This window comes from Cervus elaphus, chromosome 20 (assembly GCF_910594005.1).
Source record: "Cervus elaphus chromosome 20, mCerEla1.1, whole genome shotgun sequence".
Classification (NCBI taxonomy): Eukaryota; Metazoa; Chordata; class Mammalia; order Artiodactyla; family Cervidae; genus Cervus; species Cervus elaphus.
In genome coordinates, this window is record NC_057834.1 from 112,562,773 (window position 1) to 112,582,460 (window position 19,688).

Genomic DNA, 19,688 nt, shown 5'->3' on the forward strand with positions numbered 1-19,688 from the left:
AGAATATCAGAAAAAAATTGTTTGTATGAGAGAGAGAGAGAGAAAGAGGGTGTCCTTGCTTTTTTAATCTATCTCTTTTCTGGATTTTAAATCTTTTTTTTTGGCCCAAGCCCCAAAGGCTTGCAGGACCTTATAGTTCCCTGACCAGGGAATCCGGGACCCGTCCAATGGAAGCAGAGTCCTAACCACTGGACCACCAGTGAATTCCCCAAACTTCTTCCTTTCTACCGGCTCCTTCTTTTCAGATTACAAACATGCTCCAGTCTCCCCTAACCTAAAAAGTCTTTTTTGGGTCTCATTCTATCTCCCTAAATTCCTGTCTAATCATTCTTTATTTTCACCACCTATACTCTTTCTCAAATCAAAACATTTTTCAATGAAAAAGCCATACCTTTGGCTTTAGGGGAAAAAAGTCCCAGTTTATTATTTTTTTTTAAAAAAGCAAGTATCATTTCCATAATTGTTTAAGCAAGCCTATATACAGGTATTTTGTTTTAAAAAACATATGTATATAGTTTTTCCTCTTACAGTAATTCATTTCAAGAGCAATTTCATTATGTGTCTTCTACAGAGCCCTAAACCGAGGCAGCCAGCATATTCAAATAAACTCTAAGGAGTGGGCATGCTTCAGGCCAGCTCCTCATTAGAAACCCCAGCAGGGGGGCTCTGGAGACCAATGCGTGGAAGGTCTTCCAGGGAGAGCTGAAATGTTCAGATAAGTCGGTCCTGGGAGGAAGGGGTAGCGGGCGGCTCCAGCAGGCTCACCCCTGGGGCAGAGCAAAGAGAACAGACGGGGAGTTCTGAGAGGCGCTGGAGCTATCTAAACTCGGGGGGACGGAACCGAGTGAGCAGCCGCGGTAATTGAGTCTCAGTTACCTGCAGGGTGGTGAAATAAAGCAGTAACTTCACCTGCCTGACGCGGGGGAAGTTTAGAGGTGTCCTTGGCATGCTCACAGTGAAATCCATCACCCTTTCACTGTGTTGGGTGACGGCAACCGTACTGCGCTTCCCAGTGACAGCGAGCGCTCGTCCTGTTAGGCAGCCCCAGCGCACTCCAGCTAATGAAGCATTTCCTGCAGGCCTGTCTCCAGGGCTCTGCATCCTCTGTCTGAAGGAATGGCACCATGGGAAAATTTAGCACAGCCAGCATCAACCGTCGCCCAAACTCAAAAGAATCTTTGAATGGCAGAGAGAGGCCCATTTTCCTTTCTGCCCAGCCCAGTGTTGGAACCACCCTCAGGTCACTTTTTGTGGGTCTGTACAAACGTGCCGACTGGCAGCATGCCGTTCTTCACCTGCTCCCGGATTTCAGCTCGATGCTTTAATGTGAAGACCAGGGCTCTCACCGTCCGCCGGTATGGCCCATTAATGAGGCGGGAGCAGAGATGAAACGTTTCCCGTTCAATATTTTCAACCAGTAGGTGATCCATCTAAAAAAACAGAAAAATTATCAAATTAGGGCCTTGCATTGCATAAAGATTAAAAGCAAGACAGGCTGGAGCACTTTGCTCAGAGGCCTCCATTAATCAACTGAAATTCAAGGACATCTACTTCCTGTCACAAGAGAAACAGGAAGAGCAAATTAATTCCACCCTGGCAATTAAGGAACAAGGCCATGTGCTTTGTGACAGGGACCTCATTCACAACCCCTGCCGGGTGGTAATATTTGCCATTATAACAGGAAACTGACGTGAACCAAGCAATGGGCCCTGGGCCCTGGGCCCTGTACTTTACCAACCAGGAAACAAAGACCAAGGATAATAAATCAGTGTAAGAGTTTATACTTTTTGTTTGTTTGCTTGAAAGTGCTTTTTAACCCCTTATAGTATTTTTAAACACTGGGTCTGGATCCTAAATGTGTGTTAAGCAGTTTATAAATCACTTCTCACACTTACCACTTGACAACTCCTATTATCTCATTTTACAGATGAGGAAACAGGTTCAAAGGTAAATAAATGCTCCAGATCTTACAACTATTAAGAGAAGAACTTGGGATTCTGACTCGAACACTCATGTTTCTTCCCTTTACCATACTCACTGCCCCCATATCCTCCTGAGAGACCATGTGAGTTTGGAGAGACCTCGGCAGGGTCAGCTAAGCAGAAAAGAGCCTAGAGGACAGGATCTGTGGCTATGCTGGGGTGTGTGGCTCAGGTCCAAGCCCTCCTGAAGTCACAGGCCTGATAAAGAAGGACAGGTCTGGGACTTTGTCCACATGATCCGGATCTAGGCCAGACTGGGCTGCTGGTCGGGGACCCCCTCACTTCCTTCCTTTCCAGGTGCATCGCTCTCTTTGCCTTCCCGGTCCTGACTCCAGCCTAGCCTGAGCATGCTCAGTTGTTGCTTTCACACACCTCTACACCTCTGCACAGGTACTTGCTCCCTCAGCAAGACACAATTTCCCAAGAAATGCATTCCTATTTGTATGTGTAGCTAAAACACAAAAAGCAAAAAAATCAATCCTAGTTTAAAGGACTACAAGTTCTTCTCGGGGCTGCCATAATGTCCTGAGCTCCCCGTAGTCATTTTCACAATAGAATGGTCTTGTCTTCCCTGAGAATGAATTCCTTGACAACAGGAAACAAACTTCTCTCTCATTAGCCTTTTTTCCTTCACTCTTTCCCTCCTGCCTGACCATATACTCAAATACTTACTCAGCACTTACTATGTGCTTGGGCTGAGAAAAGAGCAGTGAACAATGTCAGTACAGCTCTTGACTTCACAGAGACCACGGGCCAGCTGGAGGCAGATAGAAGCAGGCACTGGAAGTGCAGTGAGTGCTAGCAGAGGGAACAGAAGCATGTCTGGGGCACTGAGATACAGCAAAGGGACCCGGCCCAGCAAGGAGTGAGTGCTTGACCTGAGACCTGGACAATGAGTAGGATCAGGCCAGGTGGCGTGGCCATTTGCTTGGTGATAAATTCAATGAGTTGTACACATGTGTACTGTACTTATACTTTAAAAAGGGAAAGTTTAAGGAAAAAATGCGCCAAAATTGAAAAAGGATCACCTGACATTTGATTAAAAGTGTCCTAACAAAAAAGAGAAACCAACAGACCAAAATGAATGAAGAAACCTGGAAAAAATGAGAACTAAGCAGGGGAGCAGAATAGGACTGGGAGAGACAGAGAGAGAAGATAAATATCCAGGCCCAGACGTCTGCTTAGATGTAATAGATGAAAGACGTTCAGGGAAGTTTGTGGTCCTGATGACTGACTGATCACCTCCAAGGATGGTGCTGGAGTGAGCTGGCTTGGTGCCACAGCTCTCTAAAACCCAGACTCCTTGAGCGTTCACGGACTCCTGGGTGGGCGCTGAACTAGCCCCCAGTCTGAGGCAGCCCTGGTACCAGACTACTTTACAAGGTGGTAAGGGTGGCTGGCCGTCTGCCCACCATTTGTCCAGCAACATTTGCAAGAGAGGCTCCTCACCCCAATGTGGGGTTCCTCATCCCAGTGTGAGGATGGTTACTCACTGACTGTTTCGAGATCCACTTAATATAACGGGCCAGAAAAAAGTCTGTTTTTTTCCTTCATTTTGAGGGGAGTGGTTGTTCGGGGAAGAAGGGTATGTGTGCCTTTGCAAAAATAAATCATGGCCATTCCATTATATTATATAATATATATTATATATATATTATATAATATATATAAAGAACCTGAGAGTACCTTGAAATTCACAGAACTGAATCCTTATTCATACTTCATTCAACAAATAGCTATTGAGTTACTACTGAGTACAGTCTGATCTAGACATTTGAGACACCCAAAAAGAAAAGACCTGACACCCTACCCTTAAGAAGTCACACCTAGAAAGGAGAGGCACATACACAGAAAACCATGGGGCGGCAGGACAGGTGTTATCCCAGCGATGTGATGGGAATAAGAAGCAAGCAGCTAACAATTCTCAAGGATGTCTCTTGTTAAATGAAGCCCAGTGAGAATGAAGACATGAAGAAAAACATTTGTAATGTTAAAATGTAAACCATAAAGGAAAGTGATTCATCATGTATCCTTGTGTTTAATGTGTTCACTGCACAAAGTGAAAAATGCCTATCTTATAACGCCTTTGGACATTCTAAACCTACCCAAGCTGAGAGTCTTTCCCGTGGGTCCTAACCTGGTAATTTAGGTAAGCCCCTTTGGGTGAAGCATTGAAGCTGAAGCACCAATACTTAGGTCACCTGATGCAAAGAGCTGACTCATGGAAAAGACTCTGATGCTGGGAAAGATTGAAGGCAAGAAGGGGACGACATATGATGAGATGGTTGGATGGCATCACCAACTTGATGGACATGAATTTGAGCAAACTCAGGGAGACAGTGAAGGACAGAGAAGCCTGGCGTGCTGTAGTTCATGGGGTTGCAAAGAGTCAAACACGACTTAGCGACTGAACAATAACTACAACTTTAGGTGAAAGGACCAGAGTCCTTTTTGCTATGGGATACACGTATGAATGGGAACAAGAATGCTGTAAGAAACCTAGGAAGATTTATTTATGGACCATATCCTTTCTCTGTGTCTCTCATGATCTGCCTGATCTCTTTTTCACATATTTTTGCTCCTTTTCATTTGCCTTACTATCAGTTCTAACTGCCTTATTCTCTCCTCCTGTTGTACATCTCTCTATCCATAGCTTCTGCTTCCTTGAAACTCCTCCAAGATTCCTTCTGTTTCAAAACTTACATTGTTGTTTCTTGGTATTTCCTAGGTCAGTTTCCCAGAGACAGAAAATCTGATTTGCCTTCCTTATGTATTTGTACCTGTGGGATGAATATGTTATCCAGTTGTCCAATCATGGACAAACTGAGAGAAGATATAAAACACATCCACCCCGAGCTGTCTTATGTCAAGGATTTTGGACTCAGAAGAAATGGTGCCATAATCAATTAGTGATGTCCGCCATGACTATAAGCTTTTCAAAAGCAAGGTAAGAAACCCTTCTTAGTGTGTTTACCTGAAGTGCAGAACTTCCCACACTGTATTATAACTTCTATTTGTCTATTTTCCTCAGAAGATTGTGAGTGCCTCCAGGGCTGATACCATGCTGGATCCATTTCTAAATTCCCCATCCCTAGCATAGGTACTGGCACATATTAAGCGCTCAGTAAATATTTACTAAATGAATTTCCTCTTTCGCCAGGTATACCTCCCTCCTTTTCTGCTCTGTCAGTAACATCCTATACATAGCAGATGAAATATGTTTCTATTTTATATGTATTTTCTAGTGAGCAAATTCCAACCATTCTAAGGCTAGTTCAACTGCTATCTTTTCCATGGACTTTTCCCAGACTTCCCCACCAGATTTCACTGTTCTGTCCTTTGTGTGTTTACACCTCTTCCTAGTACCACTATTTCAGACATATTTCATCTTGCCTCATATTTTAGTCATCTGCGGGCTCTTAGTCAGGAGACAGTAAACTTTCTTAGGGTAAGGACTGCAACTCATCTCTGTTAACATTCTCCACTGGCACTAGTAGTAGCAGAACTAAACACGGGGAATTGAATATACACTAAAGGAAACTTTGTATGAGTTTTCCAATAGCATGATTGAACTTGTACATATATACCCACACTCCTTTTTGACCACTTGAATACATTTATTAAAGAGTTGGTCAAAACCAGAGGTGCAGTCTGAGGCCATTAAGCAAAGAAAAAACTAACAGTCCCATATGGGGATGTACGCCTGACCTGGGTCTCATTAGCACCATCTGACAACCAACTGGGCCAACCAGCCAGTGCTTCATAACTCTTAACGATAACAGGCTCACTTTGAGAATCAGATTCATTTTTTTTAATGGCATAATAGGAAAATGATCACAGGCCGTGAGGTAGGAAGGGGAGTGGATAATGAGGAAGGGGAAGTAAGAGAATGACACCACAGGGGACGTTCATATGAGGAAAGATCTAAAATATAGGGAAGAACAAAGAAGATCTAGAAGGGAGAAAGTAAAGGGGAATGGAGCGTGGGTCTCAACAATGGAGTTTTTATTCATCTATTCCATTATTCCAAGAACAAGGAAACAATCCATGAATCTGGAAAGCAAGATCGGTAGAGTAATAGATGCACTTTGGGGCTGTGTGTGTATATTCCTCTTCTGTGGCTTTCACTACTTAGACCAAAACAAATATCATGGAAACATTACTTTCTATAAAAATGAAATAAGTAGATTTGAAAAAAAAACACATGCTAAAATCAAATTGCAAAAGCTTTTAAGTCACTGGGCCAATAACTTACCCAATGGTTTACTTCTGCCTGATAAAATACATTTATGGAGATCTGATGTCTGATTTCAATGCACTCAACATTATTTACTGTCAAAGACCAGATACTGGATTAGATGGTTCATTGATTTACCCTAATATGAAAATGTTTCAGATGATGATGGGTGTTAAGAGTTAACTTTATGTAAAAGTGTTTGTATTTATCTTTTCTGATGTATGAAATTATATATAAAAATACTATAAAGTGCTGTTTATGCAAGGAAAAGAGATTGACTTTCTTTGGCCAAGGAGGACAGTAAGATGAACACTTCTAGTTTTAAAAATTTACTCTTTGGGAGCAAAACCATTCAACTATGCTTAATCTGATATTTTTTCCAATTATACTGGAAAGCACTAACAAATGTATCACTTTTTTAACTTTGCTTTGTAACACTTGAATGCTTACCACTTGATGTGCCATTTAAAGGATAATTAATGGATAAACTAAAAGGATAATTATTATGGAGTTTAATATAGCAGGCAAACTGCTCATTAATCCTTACAAGCATAGCTTCGTTATTATCATTTACTTAAAAAGATACCATAGGGAACTGGTATTTACCACTACATTAACTACATATTATATATCCACACTCTATGTTTCTGCAATAATTTTGGTTTATTTGAAAACTAAACTTCTCTTAAAATATCAAATACCAAGTCTTGTTGGCTAATCAATGACTCTGGAAAATTAGACTTACGATCTTCGTATTTTTTTCTCTCTTCCAAGGGCTTAATGTTCATATTAATGCTTCTTTAGGAAAAGTTAAACAAACTTATAGTATATTAATTCACTGAATCATCAAATAGACATTAAAAGTTAAAAACGCAAAAAATAAAGATAGATAAAAATAATAGAAAACTATATACAAGATGATACTGATACTGATCAAAATTAAATATAAAAAAATAAATAAATAAAAAAAAAAATTGTCAATGTTGTGCAATGTCACTTAAATAATCAATAAAAATACTTTACAGGACAGCTGGCACATAACATAACAGACTCTTAATAAATCTGGGATAATCATAACTTGACCATTATTCTTTGAAAAAGCTATAATAATTTACCAACAGGAAATGCACCAAAATGTTAATAAGATTATGTCTGGATAGTAGGTTCAATGGTGACTTTATTTTTCCTTTCTGTATTTTTCCATTTTCTATCACATTTGTATTAAAAACTCAAAACTTTATTTTTAAATAAAGTAAATAATATATACAAATCCATCTGCCTTTCTTTTGTGGATGCATAATTGAGATAGAAAGGTTAAAATATTTTTTTAGAGAATATAGTGACAGATCTAGTCTACTATTTAAATCAGACTTCTGAATTGCTTCTTTTTTGTTAATATTATTAAATCATTCTTTAAGGATACTTTATTAGGGGTACCCTGAGAGGAGGAAAAAACATCAATGTTATATGTCTGATTTTCCCAGAATACTAATTGAATGTAAGATTCATTTGATGATGATGATTAATATTATTGCTAATGAACAAAAATTTCTCTTCCGGCATTTGTACCTCAAACCACTAACACCATCTAACTGCTGGTCACAAAGATAATAGAGATGATGTCTAGTCAATTGATTATAAGCATTAGAACTAAAGGTAGAGTGCTGACAAAAAATGCAAGAGTCTTTTCGAAAAACAGCTATTTATTGTGCTACTGATATTCCATAACAGAGTCCATCTCAGAATTTTTGCTTCAGTGGGAAAGAATTTTATTTATTTATTTATTTTTATTGAAATATAGTTGATTTATAGTGTTGTGCCAGTTTCTGGTATACAGCAAAGTGATTCAATTATATATATGTGTGTATATATGTATATGTGTGTGTGTATATATATATGTTCTTTTCCATTACTGTTTATTATAGGATATTGAATACAGTTCTCAGTGCTATACACTAGGTCCTTGTTGTTAATCTATTTTGTATACATAGTGGTTTGTATCTGCTAATCCCAAACTCCTAGTTTATCCATCTCCTAATTTCTTTCCCCTTTGGTAATTGTAAGTCTGTTTTTTATTTCTGTGGGTGTTTCTGTTTTATAAATAAGTTCATTTGTGTCATATTTTAGGTTCCATATATAGATGGTATCATATTGTGTTTGTTACAGAAAGGATTTCAAAAATCGGAAAGAACCAACATTCATGAAGTGACTTCTAACCACCAGGCACTATACTATTCTTTTGTACATAATGTTCATTTAATCTTTCCAAAAATTTTAGGTAGTAGGAATTATAATCTTCACTTTACAGATTAAAAAATCAAGTCTTTGAAATGTTAAGAGACTTGCCTAAGGTGTCACAACCAGTACATACTAAAGCCAGTGTTTTAATCCATGTCTTGCTAGTTCCAATGCCTGCACTCCTTATATAATACTGTCTCCCAGAATGTTTACAAATCCAGAATCTTTAAAAAGAAAAAGTTAGAATAAAGTTATGGCCCTAAAGAGTATGAAACTTCATTGTGAAAATGTGAAGGTTATTTAACCAAGAATATCTAATAATCACATTCCAACCAAGACATTACCTCTAATTCCAAGGCTTCTGAGAGTAATTTCTGGGCATTTTTCCTAAATGATTCAGTTCTGGCATCACTTCGGACTTCTATGGAAGGTCTATTGACATGTTTTTCTATGAAAGTTCTCCACTCAGTGTAAACTTCTCTGGCAAGACAAGCCACTTCTGAATCTGAGTGTTGACGCATCTTGTTCACAGCATGACCTGGAACAAGAGAACAGAAACCAAAGGAAACATTGTTCTGTCTTCTGAGAAGTATAGGACTGGAAGGACTGATGTGTGGCACTTAGCAAGTCATTCACATACCTAAGGATGTAGAGGTTCTTGTGCAAATGAAGACCTGTTTCTCAAAGTGATAATCACTAGGGAAGAACCACTGGGTTAGCTAATACAATAAGTCATAAAACAGAAGCATGATCAATAGATACTTAAAATGGAACAGCTAAGGTACCAACTCCTTAATCCAAAACTTGCAATAAAAGAAAATGAATTAAGCATTTATCTTGTCTTTTCAGTACATGTTATATTTTAGGACAACCAAACAGTCCCAGTTATTGATAAAATGTTCTTTATTCAGCTAATAAATGTGATAAAATTGACAGTATTTAAACAATTTTTTGTGGCCCACCATGAAATAATTTATTCGGGTGACAATCAATAGTGGATGAACTCAGTCAATGAAAAATTGATGGGGAAATTTACAATGGAAGGATGAGCTGACATCACCTCCACTGATCAATCTTAGTGTCCCTGAGTGGGATTATCAGAGAGAAGCAGCACTTCACAGACCTACCTACAAAGTAGTCTTGCACTCTCTTTCTGAAGAAAAAATGAACCATAACCCAACTAACTCGTCATTCAAAGTTAACCTCCAGTTAATAGAAAATATGAGAGTCAGAGGAGTAAGTTAAATTATAGCACAAGAGACAAATCCAGAATGTGAGGCATTCTCCATGACAACAGACCTGGTTTCTTCAACTGTCAATGGCATTTTTTTTATAAAAGGGAGTAAGGTTATGGATTGTTAAAGAGTAAGAGTTTTTGAGTTCAAACTATCAAATGTGATGTGCAATCCAAATCCTGAATTGAATAACCAATCAAAATACACTTTGAGATAAACAAGGAATATGCATATACATTGGTTATTAAATTATGCCAAGGAACTACTGCTGATTTTGTTAAGTATGATAATAGCACTGTGGTTATGTAAGAAAACATATTTTTTAGAGATGCATACTGAAGTATGACAAAAGGTGACATAGTATGACATACTAAAATGACAAAAGGTCTGAGATTTTGCTTTAAAATACTTCAGTAACAGCACAAGAACACAGGAAAGGGAAAGATAAAGTGAATAGGACCAAATTTTAATAGTAGGTGAATAATGAATCAAATATAGGTGAAAGGCCCATGTGAGTCTGTATTATTGTCTTTATTTTTGTGACTGTCTGAGATTTTCATAATAAAAATGGAAAAGAGGGAAAAGGTAAAAAAATACCATAGCAAAAATACTTAGAAATAAACACACAGAAAAGCCAAAAAAATCAAGTAAGTACTTAGAAAGTGTAAGAATATCAAGACAGGTGTATTTTTTTAAAAAATCAATAGCTTTTTTATGTTAGCCATAAACAGAATATAATAGGGGGAAATCAGGCTTAAACTAGTGAAAACCATAAACCACTTAGCAACATATTAACAAGAGGGGGCTGCATGTGCCCACGCTTGGTTTGTGTACATGCCTCTCTCCTTTGTAGCTTGGAACCACTCCTAAATGCCACCTCCATCACCACGGCCCTTGCTTTAGGGCAGGTCACCTCCAGATGACTCCAGCAGCCTGCTGGCCTGTCAGCTGAAGTTTGGAACCCTGAATGCCATCCACCACACTGCAGCCAGAGTGACCTTTATTTAACTTCATTATTTTCTCTTTCAGGGATATGTTTTCTAAAACATTAATTTGACCATTACACTCCCCCACTTATATCTTTCAATTCCATACCCAAATTCTTCTCTCTCGTCACACAAGTACCTTCACAATCTGCCACCCTCCCGTCTCCTTCCTAGTTTTGTTTCCAGCTATCAGCCCACTGTCATGTGATACTCCAGCTACTGCAGTTCCTAAGACACTTCAATAATTTTCTCACCGATTTACTTTTGAACATACACTCCAAAGAGCATTTTGTCTGCCTAGAGTACGCTTTCTTCTTTCTTCATCTGGTTAACTTCTATTCTGCCTCTAGTTCAGGAGTCCTCTCGTCCAGAAGGCTTAATAACCTCCAATCTTGGTTGGTAACTCTCCTCTGTGCTTCCTTAGCATCTTCCGCTTCTGTTCACCACAATAACTATGATAATTAGTCGTAATTATCTGATCAGTTATCTCTCTTGCCACCAAAGTGAGCTCCCTGAGGGCATGAGCTGTGACACATTCATCTTTGTATCTCCAGCAGAAAATACAATGGCAGGAAGTGGGGGTCAGGAGAATGGCTGTTTGGTAAAGGTTGAAGAATGAGAAACCCATATGAAGAAATACATATGCTCTTACTAAAATATACAACAGAAAATTTGATAGAAAGACTAGTACAGAGATGTCAATATAAAAATTAATTTGTAGTTTTAATGTTACTATGATAAAAAATCTCAATAGGTTGCTTTTATTGGAATACACCAAATAGCTTTACACTCATTTTATTAATTTTTTATTTTATATCTGAGTAGTAGGCCTCTTAAGAAACCTGTATGCAGGTCAGGAAGCAATAATTAGAACTGGACATGGAGCAACAGACTGGTTCCAAATTGGAAAAGGAGTATGTCAAGGCTGTATATTGTCACACTGCTTATTTAACTTATATGCAGAGTACATCATGAGAAACGCTGGGCTGGAGGAAGCACAAGCTAGAATCAAGATTGCCAGGGGAAACAGCAATAAACTCAGATATGCAGATGACACCACCCTTATGGCAAGTGAAGAAGAACTAAAGAGCTCTTGATGAAAGTGAAAGAGGAGAGTGAAAAAGTTGGCTTAAAGCTCAACATTCTGAAAACTAAGATCATGGCATCCAGTCCCATCACTTCATGGCAAATAGATGGGGAAACAGTGGAAACAGTGGCTGATTTTATTTTTTTTTGGCTCCAAATCACTGCAGATGGTGATTGCAGCCATGAAATTAAAAGATGCTTACTCCTTGGAAGCAAAGTTATGACCAACCTAGACAGCATATTAAAAAGCAGAGATATTACTTTGTCCACAAAGGTCCATCTAGTCAAGGCTATGGTTTTTTCCAGTAGTCATATATGGATGTGACAGTCAGACTATAAAGAAAGCTGAGTGCAGAAGAACTGATGCTTTTGAACTGCGGTGTTGGAGACTTGGGAGTTCCTTGGACTGCAAGGAGATCCAATCAGTCCATCCTAAAGCAGATCAGTCCTGGGTATTCATTGGAAGGACTGATGTTGAAGCTGAAACTTCAATACTTTGGCCACCTGATGTGAAGAGCTGACTCACTGGAAAAGACTCTGATACTGGAAAAGATTGACGACAGGAGGAGAAGGGGACGACAGAGGATGAGATGGCTGGATGGCATCATTGACTCGATGGACATGGGTTTGGGTAGACTCCGGCAGTTGGTGATGGACAGGTGCTGCGCGGTTCATGGGGTTGCAAAGAGTTGGACACAACTGAGTGACTGAACTGAACTGATAGCTGATTAACAATGCTGTGATAGCTTCAGAATTTTAGACTTATTTTAGAAAAACAAGAGTATAAAATACTATTTTGAAAAAGAGGAATTCTGAGGTATAATTAGACTTATAAGATACTAGAACATATTATAAAGCCACTAAAATTATATGGACTGGTACCAAATAACAGATGGGTATCTACGAATTAAAAAAATGACACTCAGGAATAAATCCTATTGTACAAAAAATTTGATATATAATAAAAGAGGCATCAATGAACAGAAGAAAATGGAGAATTCAAATTTGGGAAGATGGTCAAAATATTTAGAAAATTTCTCAGATCATGCCAATTGCACAGTTCAACACTTGCTTGATTTATTTACTTCCCACATGTCGACTGAAGGCCTGCTCTTTGTATAAGGAACTACACTAGGCACTAGTCATGTGGGGCTGAATGAGAAACTGCCCCTGCTTTAAAGGTTCTGAGAGTAGCATCCTGGAGGTGAGAACAAAATGTAACTTTTAAGGGAAAGGAAGAGTCTTTAACTTCTCTCTCTACCCAATTATCTGTTAAGAATTTTTACCTAGCCTTTCTACTGCCCAGGGAAAGAAGTACATCAACACTCAACACACAGAGGAAGGGGAAGGGGAGGAATGCAGAGCCCTCCTTAGAAATGGCTCAAGGTGCTTCCTAGCTGGCAATGCTTAGTGAAGTGCTTCTGAAACACATGGCATTTAAAAGTTGAAGTCACTACTCAACACTTTTCTTTTCGGGGTAGAGTTCTCCATATCCTTGAGATTATTCATTCAGAAAACAATTTTTTGTGCTGTTAGTCACTGTTGTGGATGCTAAAAATACCAAGATAAATGATACACTGCAGGACCTCAAAGACCTCAATTCAGAGCATTTTATAATTTTATTTTTGGCTATGCTGCGTCTTCATTGCGGCGTGGGCTTTTCTCTGGTTGTGGCAAGCAGGGGCTACTCCCCAGCTACGGTGCACAGGCTTCAGTAACTGCAGAAAGTGGGCTCAGCAGTGGCGGCTCCCCGGCTCTAGAGCGCAGCCTCAGTAGTTGTGGCGCATGGGCTCAGTTGTTCCACATTATGTGAAATCTTCCCAAATCGGGGATTGAACCTGTGTGTCCTGCATTGGCCGGCAGATTCTTTACTACTGAGCTTTCAGGCAAGCCCCAGGGCATTTTAATACTTGTGTTGAGAACCTACTAACTGCCTGGTGCTGTAGATACAGATGAGTGAGACACAGACTCTGAAATTTAACCTACAAACAACTCTTCCAATATGTGCAAATTAGATTCATGTATAAAAATATTCATTACAGTATTGTGTACAGCAGCAATAAGCTAAAAACAACCTACAAGCTCACCATTAAGGGTCCAATTTGTTAATTGAAAGGAGTACATCAAGGCTATATATTGTCAACCTGCTTATTTAACTAATATGCAGAGTTACAGCATGAGAAAGATTCTAGGCTGGATAAAGCACAAGCTGGAATCAAGATTGCTGGGAGAAATATCAATAACCTCAGATATGCATACATACAGCACTATCTTTATGGGAGAAAGCAAACAGCCTCTGAATGAAGGTGAAAGAGTAGAGTTAAAAAGAGTTAAAAATCTGGCTTAAAACAACATTCAAAAAACTAACATCATGGCATCCAGTCCCATCACTTCATGACAAATAGATGGGGAAACAATGGAAACAGTGAGACTATTTTCTTGGGCTCCAAAATCACTGCAGACGGTTAACTGCAGCCATGAAATTAAAAGATGCTTGCTCCTTGGAAGAAAAGCTATGACAAACCTTGACAGCATATTAAAAAGCAGAGACATTACTTTGCCAACAAAGGTCCGTATAGTCAAAGCTATGGTTTTTCCAGTAGTCATGTATCGATGTGAGAGTTAGACCATAAAGAAGGCTGAGTGCCAAAGAATTGATGCTTTTGAACTGCTGTGTTGGAGAAGACTTTTGAGTCTCCTGGACTGCAAAGAGATCAAATCAGTCAATCCTAAAGGAAATCAATCCTGAATATTCTTTGGAAGGACTGATGCTGAAGCTCCAATACTTTGGCCACCTGTTGGGAAGAGCTGGCTCAGTAAAAAAAAAAAAAGACCCTGATGCTGGGAAAGACTGAAGGCAGGAGGAGAAGGGGACGACAGAGAACAAGATGGTTGGATGGCATCATCGACTCAATGGACATGCGTTTGAGCAAGCTCCAGGAGATGGTGATCGACAGGTAAGCCTGGAGTGCTGCAGTCCATGGGGTCGCCAAGAGTCAGACATGACTGAGCGATTGAACAATGAATATTTTGCAGCCACTAAAGACTGCAATAGCTCTATATGTAGTAACATGGAAAAATGATTACTTTATTCAGGTTCTCAGAAGAGCCTGCATAGTATAAGTCAATATTTATTTTTAAAATTACATTTGTATACACACACACACATAAATACATATATTTGCTCACATGCAGAGAAAGAGTCTAAAAAAATTTATAATGAAATTATTTACAAGGTCTCTTCTGAGTAGTGGGACTGTGTGTATCTATGCAGTTCAGCTCACAATCTCATGGGCTGGCTCAACCTGTACGGAATCCTAAAAAAGCATGGTAAATGCTATACTACAGGTGCATTTGAGCTTCTTTGGAATAGAGATCTTTCCCTTCATGTGTTCCCCACCTTATCCTTTTCTCTTCCCAAAAAAGGCACTGTTGATCCAGCTTTCTCCATGAGAAATGAAGATGTAGAAGTCCCTCAAAAAGAGTGTGCTTCTACTTGTCCACTGGACCTTTTTATTGTGATGTTACTTTATCACTCTGTGGCATCTGACACTGCTGCCTTCTTCCTTCTGAAATAGTCTCTTCCACTGCTTCCTTTTTGAGGTACCACCTGTTAATGGTTCTCCTCTTCCTTCTCCATCTATTCTGCTGGTATGTGCCTTGCCAAACCTTTAATTACCAGTGCAGCCTAGCTGGGCTGGCCTCTTCTCTTCTTTCTTCAACTGTTTTTCCTAAGTAATCTTACCCACTCCTGGGGCCCAACTACCATCTGCAAGCAGATGACTTCAAAGGCTCTCACTGAGCTCAAGACCCATGTATCCAGCCCCTGCTGGACAGCTCCATTTGCTTATTTTGCAAGCCACCTCTAGCTCAACATTCCTAAAATGGAAAGTGGAACTCATCACATCCCCCTCAGTCCCTCCTCCTGTATTCCATGGCAGTGCTACTCACCCATCATTTTATCTCCTTAACATTTCCTATAACTTTTCCTTTTTCTCACTTCCCGCTTTAGTCTCACTGCTGCCCTGATTCAGGTCCTCATCACCTCTTCACCGGTTTACTGCAATGACTTACTAACCAATTTTTGTCCCCAGACTGGCTTTCTCCAATTCATCCTCCACATTAAAGTTAAATTAACCTGTTAAAAACACAATTTGATCACATCATTCCCTTACTGGAAGCCCTTCAGTGGTTTTCTCCTCTGTCTTCAAATTAATTTCTCAGTATAGACTCAAGCCCTCAATGACCTGGAACCTCTTTGGCCATATCTCTTACTATGTCTCTCTCTTTCCTCCCTCCCCTCAGTCTCAACCTTCCTACACCTTGCCACCTAGGTACAAAGTTCTAGTCATAGAGAACAGTTTGCATGCCCTTGTTTGGGGTCAGGCTGTCTGGCCTTCTGACATTTCTGTACCGTAGTTCACAGTTTCCTCTGCCTAGAAAGGTTAAATGCTCATTTTTCCCTCTAAGCTTGATGTAAACATCTTGGGGGCAGAACCCCACACCTGACTCCTTACTCCAAAATACATTCCCAGCTCCCAGCACAGTGCCTACCACAAATCAATCAAGAAATGTTTGCTGAACTGAATCAATTAAAAAAAAAAAAAAAAAAAAGTTTACATTTGGCTTTCAAATTGGCTTTGTAGTAACATCTGAATATGGATGCAGCTGATTGGGAAAAATCACACAATTGCAAACAAAATAATGGAGCTATACTGTAAAGTACTGAATGAAAAGGTTCTAATTCTTACCCACTGCTAAGAATGCTTCCTGCTTACTACTCCAAATTTTATAGGAATTATCTCATTTTTTAATAACTAAACAATGAATTAAATACTATTGTTATATCTCTTTTTACAAGTGAGAAACTGAAGCTCAGCAAAGCATCCTGCCCTGGCCTCACAGCTAGTAAGCGCGGAAGCCAGAATCTGAGCACAGCCGCCTGACCCTAGAGTCTGCACACTTAACCCAACACCCTGTCCTCCTCTGTCATTAAGGACTGGCATACAAGGAGTGTTCAATAAAGCTCCGTTGAGATAATGTTGTTCACCTTCTTGATATTCCCAAATCAGAAGAGCACAGGTCCTGAGAGATGGCCAAATGGCAGAAGACTTGGGCTCTCAGGCCAGGACAAGTGACCACTGCTCCTGGCCCACAGGGGGCAGTATACTCCACAGTGTCCCCCACAGCAGCCCCACCCAGACTGGTCAGAAGGCTCTCCCAACACCAGGGAAACACGCCAAGCAGGGCAGGGCTGTAAGGAGAATGGGGGATGCAAGATTTGCCAGCAAGAGGGTGACAGAGGCAAGAGTGACCGCAGGGAAGGCATTCAGTCTGGGGCGGGAAAAGAGAAGAGGGAGGTCTAAGGAACCGCCTTCTATAAAAAACAAGGCAAAATGAAACTTTAGATCAGAAAGTGAATTTCGTGATAAGAATAATGACAGTCAGCCTCTGCACTGAACACTTTACATTTAAGTCAATGAATTCTCAGAACAACCCTATGAGGCAGGTGCTATGATGATGCCGTTTGACAGGTGGAGAGCCTGAGGAACTAGGAGGTTAAGGAGCTTGCACAGCACACAGCAAACAAGCAGCAAGGCCAAGTTTCAAGCGTCGGCAGTCTGGCTCCGGAGCTCGGGTAGTAAACCTATACTGCTGCCTCCAGTGATCACACAGTCCTACCTCCTCCTGATTCAGATGAAAAAATGAGGCTCCATGACCTTTCCCCAAGGTCACAAGTTGGTCAGTAGCTACATCAAGGAAGTTAATGATCTGCAAAAAGTCATTATTTGCTCCATGAAGTTTATGCTTTAAAGCAAGCAGTGCCACTGGCTGGTCTTATGATCTAGGTCAAGTCCCCTGGGTTGAAGAGTATGGGGTTTCTGCATCCCAGCACATTGTTAAGACAAATTCCCTGCAGGAAGTGGTCTTTTGCTCATTTAACAAACATTATCAAATACTTAGTAAGTACCAGGCCCTGTGCTAGACCTTGCGATAGAATGTTGAACAAGACATAGCTCTTTATTCAAGGAGCCCCACAGAGGTCTAAGCACAGAAGAAGACATCTAAACAAAAACAAATGCACCAAAGTGTCACAGGTTCTAAGACAGTATTGAAAGGGGAAGCCAAAGGAGAGCCAAAAGGACAAAGAAGTCAATCTGGCTGGCAAATGGGCCAGGGAATACCATGCAAGAGGCAGTTCTTGTCCTAAGTCTTGACAAGCACTGGAGTGAACAAGAGCAGAGAAGCTGAAAGGGCACAGTGTCATTGGAGCACTGTGATAGGCAAAATAATGTTCCCAAAGATATCCATGCCCTAAACCTCAGAACCTGTGAATATGCTGCCTTACATGGAAAAAGGCCTGATTAAAGTTAAGGACCCCCAAATGAGGAGATGAGTCTGGATTATGTAGGTGGGCCCAATCTAATTACATAAGTCCTTAAAGTCAGAAGAGAAGAAGAGTGGGTCAGAGAGATGAGGTGTGAGAAAAATCCAACCCACCATTGCCAGCTTTGGAGATGGAGGAAGGGAATCACAAGCCACAGAAAGCAGGTGGCTTCTAGAAACTGGAAAAGGCAATGAAACCAGTTCTCCCCTAGAGTCTCCAGGAGGAATGCAGCCCTACTGACACCGTGATTTTAGCTGAGACCTGTACTGAAGGGCTAACATTCAGAAATGCAAGATAATAAATCTGTTGTTTAAATCATTACTTTTCTGGCTTTGGAATAGTGGTGCTGGGAAAGACTCTTGAGAGTCCCTCGGACAGCAAGATCAAACTACTCAATCCTAAAGAAAATCAACCCTGAATATTCACTGGAAGGACTGATGCTGAAGCTGAAGCTCCAATACTTTGGCCACCGGATGCTAGCAGCTGACTCACTGGAAACGACTCTGAGGCTGGGAAAGGTTGAGGGCAGGAGGAGAAAGGGGGTGACAGAGGATGAGATGGTTGGATGGCATCATCGACACAATGGACTTGAGTTTGAGCAGACTCTGGGAGATAGTGAAGGACAGGGAAGCCTGGCGTGCTACAGTTCATGGTTTGCAAAGAGTTGGACACGACTTGGCAACTGAACAACAATAGCAACAACAATTTTATGGCAGTTTGTTATGGCACTGTTCATAGATAATGAATACAGGAGCTTCTCAGTAGTTTGGGATTGCTAAAGCAATGTGAACCTACAGAACAACCTGAGAATGGAAGGCCATTGGAAAGTACCTTCCCACTAAGTTACTCTGTGAACTTGGGCAAGTCAAATCACATACCCAGTCATTCATTCACTCACTAACTCATTTATTCATTCAACAAACACTTTTGCTTCACAAAGAAGATTATGTTTCATCTGGGCCTTAAAGCCCCAGTATAGGCTTGCCAAGGTACATCTTTGGGTTTCAGGAGGTGGCAAGACATGGCCTAAGTCCCTCTTAGCTTTGTAGCTTATTTTGTTTCCTGAACTGGGGCAAGTTACTTCAAACTCTCTAAGCCTCAGTATTCTCATTTGTAAAATGAGAAAATAATAATATTTACCCTATAGAATTGTTATATGGATCAAATGAAGTCAGTGTGTTAGTCAGTCAGTTGTGTCCAACCCTGTGACCCCATGGACTGTAGCTCACCAGGCTCCTCTGTCCATGGGATTCTCCAGGCAAGAATACTGGAGTGGGTTGCCATTTCCTCCTCCAGGGAAGTCATAGAGAGGAAGGCATTTTGTAAGTATAGGGTTTTTTTTTGTTGTTAATCAATTATAAATGAAAATCAGATCAATATGATTGACCTAAAACCTTTCCCAGATTACTTATATCCACAGTACTGCAGAAGTAGCGCATGCTTGCCTCCCAGGCAGGGTGCGAGGCCTCACTACACCGCCTTGTCAGCCATTTACCTGCCACCTCCTGCCCAGTGGTTTCCTTTAAAAAAAGGTAT

The 19,688-nt window shown here is 40.3% G+C and overlaps 1 protein-coding gene across 9 annotated transcripts in view; it reads right to left on the reverse strand.

Moving 5' to 3' along the window:
- Positions 1–392: 392 nt before the first annotated feature.
- The window catches only part of TCEANC2 (transcription elongation factor A N-terminal and central domain containing 2), a 44,157-nt gene continuing 24,861 nt past the window's right edge, over positions 393–19,688 (reverse strand). For all 9 annotated transcript variants that reach the window (XM_043875576.1, XM_043875574.1, XM_043875573.1 and 6 more), the window contains exons 4-5: positions 8,802–8,995; positions 393–1,430 (exon numbers count right to left, since the gene is read on the reverse strand). In XM_043875576.1, the coding sequence (XP_043731511.1) occupies positions 1,242–1,430; positions 8,802–8,995 (383 nt within the window). In that variant the 3' untranslated portion in view covers positions 393–1,241. The remainder of the gene's footprint in view (positions 1,431–8,801; positions 8,996–19,688) is intronic.